An 8286-nucleotide genomic window follows, 5' to 3' on the forward strand; every position below is an offset into this window, starting at 1 on the left:
TGATTTGAGAAAAATTGCATCTGGCATTTCTGAAGTTTGTTTCCGCCTAAATTTGTTGATAGTAACAGCTGAATTGAAAAAAAAAAAATCTATATTTACCCTCGATTGACTTATTGTTGATTTATTGCACGTCAAACAAATTTTTTTATAATCAAATTATCCTTATACGTTTTCACGCGATAATGTATATGGGGATGTACATCTTCGTTGTTATAAGGGTAATTTAGTTGGATTTTTTTTATCTGTAATAAGTGAATAATAAGTCAATTGAGGTAAATATTAATTTTTATTCAATTTTTTTATAATATCAGAAAATTCAATTGATTTTGACTAATGGATTGACCTACTTTTTAGACGAAAATAAATTTTATGGGTACTAAATGTATTTTTCACATCATATGAGGTTTTAAGTGTAATTACATCAAATCTTAAGAAACGAGAGTGTAACTATCTCTAGTTATAGATACTCTTTCATTATCTGAAAAATTACAAATACCTATTGGAATTAACTATAATCTAACAAATATATTTTCTGTAATGGATTGTCACGAAGATGTATTTACTATACAATTATTAATTTTAAAAAATTATTTATAATTTATTAAATAAAAATAAAATATTTATAATTATGACAAAATTAAGAAAATGTATCTTAATTTTAGCTTTTAAAAAAAACACAACAAAAGCACAAAACGTAAAGAGAGAATCACATTAGATGCCCTCACAATATGCTCTACGCTAGCGGAATCTATACCTTAATCATTTCCGTAAATATCCCCGAATCCCATGCCCCATTTCGTCCAAAATAAAAATTAAAGCAATTGCAAATTACCTTTAACACCTTAAAAGATTATTAAAATACATAAACACTCCTTATCTTTTATAAAATTATATTCATATCCCCATTTCAAAAATAAATACTTACATAAATACTCTCTAAAAGAACATTATGTTAAAATTCCTTTAGCAGTTTAGCTATAATTTTGTAGAAGATTGAAAATATTTGTGTAATTTGGTATAAATTTGGGGATCTTAATGTAATTTACTTTTGGAAAAATGAAAAAAATAAATAAATATTTGCGCTCCTCTTTCCGACTCTGCCTGAACAGTGAGATTATCAGATCTGATTCTCATTCAATTACACACAGAAAAAGGTCTTTAACGTACAAAAAAAAAACCTCCACTACGGCGTCGTTTCCACTTGTTTCCCCGCGAAATTCCTCAGATCCGCTGATGTAACCCTCGCTAATTTTCCCATTCGCTTCTCGTGATTTTTCTCTGCGCTTTTTCGGTCGAGCAGCGGGGAAAAAAGTTGTAGAAAGGAAGTATTTTTTTTTGTTTCCATGGATTCGGAAGAAATTCGGTCGATTCTATCGAGATCGGGGGTTGGAATTTGGGCGCTGATTGACGCGGCGATTGGAGTCGCCAGCTCGGACTACGGCGACGAATTGCGCCGCCGGAGAGATAGAATTGTTGAGTCGCTTTACGCCCCCCCGGCGCAGCTGTGTCGGAACTGCAACGGCGGTGTTCAAGACGACGGTGATCGGGACGGCCGTTTTTATAATCGTAGTAATAATATTAATAACAGTAGTGATGATGTTGATAATAAAGATGACCACGAAAACAAGAAGAAATTTAGTGTTGATGATGATAAAGATAAGAGGAATTTAAACGAGGATTTCAGTAAGAGTCCGTTGACTCCGGAGTCAAACCACCGGAACTCTAGTGGCGGAGAAGAGGAAGAAGAGGATGTGGATCCGTATGCAGGGCTGTTTGATGATGAACAGACCAAAATTCTCAACATCAAGGAGCAGCTTGAGGATCCACAACAGGTTTACGTTATATTTCCCCATTTATTTGTATGCTTTTAATGTTAGTTTATTTGGTTAAATTTGTAGAGGTTTATTTAATCTTTGTGTGGCTCTCAGAGTGAAGATGCCGTGGTGGAATTGCTGCAAACCTTGGCTGATATGGATATCACGTTCCAAGCGCTCAAGGTGATTGTTATGTTTATCTGGTTGAAGAACAAAATACCAAACTTTTTAGTTAAGAAGTGTTAATGTATAAATTGTTTATACGTAATCTTTTTTGTTCTGATAAGAATTGAGTTCATTGAGTAGGAAACTGATATAGGAAGACATGTGAATCGACTGAGGAAGCATCCATCAAATGAAGTTCGCAGATTGGTGAAGCAGCTTGTCAGGTTTTCAGCTTCCCAATAACCCAGATTAGGAAATGGTTTTATCTATTTTGTTTTGAATTTCATCTCTCATTTTACTTAATTTTGTTTCTTGTTTTGGAATTTTTTTTGTATCTCATTTCACTGCAGAAAATGGAAGGAAACAGTGGACGAATGGGTTAAGGTCAACCAACCGCAACAAACTTCAAACCTTATTGGTAATTTTTGTTTAGCTTTTCGAAATTGGAAACTTCTTTGTATAGTAGTATGACTAAGTAGTCTTGCTAAAAAAAGGTTGTTTGAATGAGAATGAATAATTTGAATTAAAGAAGAGATTGATGTGTTAATACTGGTGGTAATGGTGGTGGCAGCTGATGTGGACTCACCTCAGCAGAACATACCCAAAAATCAACAAAATGGCCATCACCAGGTGAATTGAAAGTTTTTCTAAGTCTGTTGATTTTTCTGGAGAAAAAGAAAAAGAAAAGTAGAAAGAAACAGAAAGACAGAGAAAAAAGAGAAAGTTGGTGTTGAAACACTGTTGTTGGTCTTCTTAACTTTTTCGTTTTTGCAGGTTCCAGATTTTGGATACTCTCCAAATCCCCGGAGTGAGTTTCCAATCTGGTTTTGGATTCACAGCTGGTCATATGTGGCTGGATTTTTTGCTGGTGTTAGATTAATGTTGCGAATTTTCTGTTTTTCTTTGTTAGATGGGAGTTCTGGTGCAGAAAGGAATCATGCAGAACATGAAACAAAGCCTAAAGCGCCTCAATCTGCGGTCCGAAGAGAAGCTCCATCAAGACCACCACAATCAGCTCCTAAATCTGCTTCTGCTCCTCCTCCCAATGTACTGAATGCTAAGCTCAAACTTTTTTTTAATAAGCGCACACACACAGTTCTTTTGCCGAGTTTAATTGCTTTTATTTTCTGTATGGTTTATATTGGTTATGCAATTAGTGAACATTTGTGGATTCATGCTCAATGTGATCTGGAATGGTCCTTAACTAATGAAATGGGATTTTGCAGAGGGCCCAAAGGGAACCCGTCGTAGATGATGAGAGGCTAAATTCAGCAAGGAGGAGGCTTCAAGAGAACTACCAAGAAGCTGAAAATGGTCTGAAATTAAACTCCCGATTCAATTGTAGTTACTGGGCATGTTTCCCTTATACTGATCGGCTTTTTGTTCTTTTTTCCGGTTGATGAAGCCAAAAGGCAAAGGACAATTCAGGTGATGGATATTCATGAGCTTCCCAAACCAAAGAATGCCTTCTTTGCCAAGAACAAAGGCGGCTTTCAGGGGAGACACCATAGGTAATCTGCCGGGCCATGTACCAACATAATTCAATCCAACGATGTCTTTATTAGAGGGGCTTTTCCAGAAAAAAAGCAGTTGGATATTGCCCTTTGATCGCATTTTGCCTAAACCATAAATTAGAAAGAAAGAAACTGATATCAATTTATGATTTTAGTTTATCTATACTCTTTTAATAATTGAAAAGAGAGAATTTGGTGTCCTTTTTCTTTTTCTTTTTTTATTTTTTTCTAGTTTTATTCTTCCACCCTTCAACTTCCATTTTTGGTCAGATGTTTATAGTTATTTAATTCTTATTTTTCTTCTGTTCTTTAATTCCAAACTTTTTAGTATTTTATTTTTAAATTATTTAGTTTTATTTCCAACTATTATCTTTTTCTCTTCTCTTTCTCTCTACTATATTTAAAAAATTGTATTCATTTTTCTTCATTCATATAAAAATCAATTAACTAAAATACATAATAAAGAATGTAAAAGGAATATTTAATTAATTATTTATCTATCTATATCTATATTTACTATTAATTGAGTAGGAGAAGCTCATAATAACGAACTTTGATGCACCAGATGCATATGGTCTTTTCTTTTTTGAATGTATTCGTTGTTGCACGTCATTTTTGCGCACATATAATAATTAACTTTCATTATTTAATATATATTATAAATAAGAGTAAAATATATAAACTAATATATTTTATTAAACAAACCGAAAGAAGAAAACAAATAAAAAATTAATATATCAATTAATGTAAAATTTATAAAGTTAAATAAATTAGTTATTTTATTAGTTGAAGGTGCATTTTTTGTCTTCACAAAAAATTGGTGCAGTGGTGTCACTAACTGTCATTTGTGATTGTGAATAGTCTTTCTTTTTTATATTAATATAGATTAGATAAAAGTTAAAAAATAAAAAACTTCCTTCATCAAATTTGAGTCCATACCTTTACATGCCCTACCATATAAATTCTTCAATCTTATTATATATTTTTTTTAAAAAAATTATCTTTCCTTTCTTCCTTTCATTTATGATCAATTGTTTATGTTAATTTTTTCTCATTAATTAAATAAAAATAATAAATATTTAATTTATGCACACTCAGTTAAGATAGCTGGTTTGAATAGCCATGAAGAAGGCAATATCCCATTCATATTAACTACTGCCAGCGCTCCTAAGAGAAAAGTAGGACCAAATGTTGTTCTGGGCGACAGTGTTTTGAGTCTTGTTAACTAAACAGCTCTGCCATATTCAGTTAACTAAACTTTTGTTCCCTTTTGGGTAGACCTTTCCATTTATTTCTTTCTTCCGAAATTAATTCGTTTTACTATTTCATATATCAAAGTGAAAGAAATTAGTAAATATCTTCACAAAAAATTTCGATTCTGGTTTTACCAAATAAACAACCTCAAGAAAAACTAGTTACTTTGGTTACTACTTAAGTATAAAAATCTGTGTTTGATTTATATTCCGATTGACTTACTATTATTTAGCTATACGAGGTAGATGTTAGAATAGGTGGAGCAACTTCGTCCCACATTGACAATAAATAGGTTTGCTTTTTTTTCTGACTCACTTGTAGTATGTGATTGTCCCTTTGGAGACATCCGATTGGAACGATACAGAGAAGATTAACATGGCCCATGTGCAAGGATGACACGCATAAATCGAGAAATGGTCCAAATTTTTTTCCAAACTTCAAACTTTTCATATCAACAACATTTACCTTTTCATGCCAACAGTGGCAACCCATAATCATATCACATATTTTTCATCTTATTGTTTTTTTTATGGTATTCGTTAAGGGACAAAATGCATAAAACCCCTTTGTGTTTTAAAAAAGTTTCCAAAAACAACTCTCTTGTTATGAGAATAGGCTAAAAGTCCCTCTGTATTTTGTAAAACTCAACTCAATCACTCTCTATTCATTAAATCCAACTAACAGTGTTAATTTTTTAGAAAATGACCGTTATACTCTTACTTAATATATATTATTTTTTATTTTAATGACCGTTGGATCTTTTTTGATCAAATATTGATCGTTAGATCTAATTGATTAATCTCAACCGTTAGATTTTAAAAAATAATTTAGAATTAAAAAATATATTATTATATATATATAAACTAACTAACCCCACCCCACCCCACCCCCTTCCCCCGCTGCCACCGGTCGGCCGTTGGAGAACGCTGGCGAGTCTCCCGTCATGACTACCACCGTTCGACTCGCCGTCTTATGATCGGTCCAGCCATAGTGCTTGTTTCATGAAATTCCTCTAGACGCGTCAGCACGACACCCTTGAAATCAATTGGTTCGCTCAATATTTCACCGCCACATTCTCTCTCAAATTCCGGAGTCGTCAGGGCGAGTCCTCGGGCGCCACACATATCATTCGACTCATCTACATGAGGCGAACATTTTCCCTTAAACAATTTGGGATTTCATCGACCATAGACGCTACCACCACGACCATCGAAGCTTTTCGCCATCGATTCGCTGTCACCGGAGTGACCCACAGTCGCGGACCACCACCAATTACTTCGTCTTCTTCTTGTGAATCGAATGAGTCCCCTCCCATCGATTTTCGTCAACTCTATACATGCATTTCAATTTTCCGATCGCGGACCACCGTGAATGCTACGCCATCTGATTTCTTCTTCTTTTTTTTTTAATTTTTAATTAATTTTAATTATATTAATTAAAATATATTTTAGTTAACTAAGAATATTTTAAATAATTACAATAATTAAATATTCTATCTAATTAAGAATAATTATAATGATAATTGTTGTAATTAATATATTTTAATTAATTAAAATAATTTTGGATTTAACAATTAACAAATATAAAATTCTTTGAATTTAAATTTAAATTTAATATGGCAAAATTTAATACTTATTTTTTTTTAGGGTGACAATGGCAAAAGGAAGACACAAAACAAACCAAAAAGCCCTTTGTATGTTATATAAAAACCCATAGAGGGGTATTTTAGTCAAAATTGTCATTAAATATGAACCTAAACCACAGAAAATGACTACCAAACGCAGTAGACGCGCGTCTCCTCCACCTTCTGTTAGTTTCTAACAGAATGAGAGTGTTTTGCTGACTAAAACAAAATAGGAGGGGGTTTTTAGCTTATTCTGAAAACATAGGGGTGGTTTTTGCATACTTTTTAAAACACAGGGGAGTTTTATGCATTTTATCCATTTGTTAAGGGTAAAATTCATTTTAGTTCTCAATATTTGAATTCATTTTAAAAAATAGTCCTCCTCTTCTTAATTCACTTCAATTTAAGTGATTTTTCCATAAAATTCTTCATTTTTTACAAAAAATTATTTTAATCCCTCACTTTTCATTTTCAATTACAATTTAGTCCCTTGCATGTAACTTTTTTTAAACTATAACCATTATTTAAAGAAAATATTTATAATTGGACATTATTTAAATAATAACTTGATCAATGACATATCATCAAACTTTTGTGAGTATAAAAAATTTCTAGTAACTTTCAAACAAAAAAAAAAAAAAAAACATATGTTGAATAACGTTGAAGAAAAAAAACTTAAGTAACAAATAGAGTAAAAAAAATTTAACAATTTTTTTTTTAAAATTATATTCCATCATTCAACATTTTAACTGACATATTCAATTTGTTATTTATGTTCTTATTTAAGAAGTTTTTTTGTTTTAATATTTTCTCTATATTTTTTTCCTTAACTTTTTTCTCTAACTTATATATTCAAGTTCTCTTTTATTTGAAAAATTCACGTTTGTCAAATTCACAACAATTATATATTGATATATCATTCATCGAGTTATTATCTAAATAATTGTCCAATTATAAATTCTTCTATTAAAAATGTTATATATATATTTTTTAAATTTATGCGTGAGGAACCAAATTACAGAATTAAAATTAAAAAATAAGAGCTTAAACTGACTTGTTTTTAAAAAATAAAACAATTTATAAGAATAATTTGGGAAAATTATTCATCAGGGGACTAATTTAAAACAAGTTAAAAAGATAAAAATTATTTTAAATAAAATCAAAGATCACGGATTAAAATGAATTTTACCCGTTAGTTAATGGTGGGGGGATAAAACCAACAAAGTAGTGTTGGGTTTTATTTTTGGCCTATCTTCGAGATGAGCGAAAAACGTGATAAATATCTGCCTTGATTTGTTTTGGAAGTTTTGGTGGTGTTTTGAGATATTTTGAAACAGTGGCTCATTTATTTTTGATCAAAATAAGTCTACACTAAGTATAGGCCCCACAACTAAAACAAAATATACATACTCATATATATATATATTATATATATATATTAAAGAGACATGATTTGACAATGAACAATAGTTTTTGTCTCCCACTAAACAACATCAAACATACTATACTTATTTTATATTATCTCTAAAAACAAATCCAAACATACACACTATCTCTAATACATACTTATTTATCTTTGTTTTTCTCTCTCTATCTCTACAAAACACACCAAAACAAGTTAAAAATGAAATCAAACAAAGCGTAGATGTTTTTGTTTCCCTTTCTTTTTTAAAAAATATTTTTATGTATAATTACTGCATACCATCGTCTTTATATCCGGAGAAAACGTTGGTTGAATAGTATTAAATTTGCAAATTTTTACCAGTGTTAGAAATTTCAAATTTTGTCCATATTGAATAGGAAAAAGTATTATTTTAGTCCGTTAAGTATGCCTAATTTTAATTTTAGTTTGATAACTATGCCCATTTTTGTTTAGATCCAATAACTTACGAAATTACTTATTTTAGTCCTCTGG

General features: G+C 31.1%; 1 protein-coding gene and 1 non-coding gene across 2 annotated transcripts; both read left to right on the plus strand.

Moving 5' to 3' along the window:
• The first annotated feature begins 1090 nt into the window (after positions 1 to 1090).
• On the plus strand, positions 1091 to 3693 carry LOC105171116 (putative mediator of RNA polymerase II transcription subunit 26c). The gene is made up of 9 exons (XM_011092139.3): positions 1091 to 1832; positions 1929 to 1997; positions 2121 to 2203; positions 2330 to 2397; positions 2551 to 2609; positions 2754 to 2787; positions 2890 to 3026; positions 3206 to 3293; positions 3385 to 3693. Exons 1-9 carry the CDS (start codon positions 1344 to 1346, stop codon positions 3492 to 3494), a joined length of 1137 nt encoding a protein of 378 aa, XP_011090441.1. The 5' UTR covers positions 1091 to 1343; the 3' UTR covers positions 3495 to 3693.
• A 1384-nt stretch (positions 3694 to 5077) lies between these two features.
• LOC148786854 (U6 spliceosomal RNA) lies at positions 5078 to 5175 on the plus strand. The gene has a single exon (XR_016067635.1). It is a non-coding gene; the product is annotated as a U6 spliceosomal RNA (small nuclear RNA).
• The last annotated feature ends 3111 nt before the right edge of the window (positions 5176 to 8286 follow it).

Source organism: Sesamum indicum, linkage group LG9 (assembly GCF_026168435.1).
Source record: "Sesamum indicum cultivar Baizhima isolate 11 linkage group LG9, ASM2616843v1, whole genome shotgun sequence".
In the NCBI taxonomy this organism is placed as follows: Eukaryota; Viridiplantae; Streptophyta; class Magnoliopsida; order Lamiales; family Pedaliaceae; genus Sesamum; species Sesamum indicum.

What these genes read in the sequence shown, in the direction of transcription:
- LOC105171116 (XM_011092139.3), top strand. Translation starts at nt 1,344, where the DNA reads ATGGATTCGGAAGAAATTCGGTCGATTCTATCGAGATCGGGGGTTGGA. An exon ending in AGCTTGAGGATCCACAACAG is followed by an intron (nt 1,833 to 1,928) that starts GTTTACGTTATA and finishes TGTGGCTCTCAG; the next exon opens with AGTGAAGATGCCGTGGTGGA. An exon ending in TTGGTGAAGCAGCTTGTCAG is followed by an intron (nt 2,204 to 2,329) that starts GTTTTCAGCTTC and finishes ATTTCACTGCAG; the next exon opens with AAAATGGAAGGAAACAGTGG.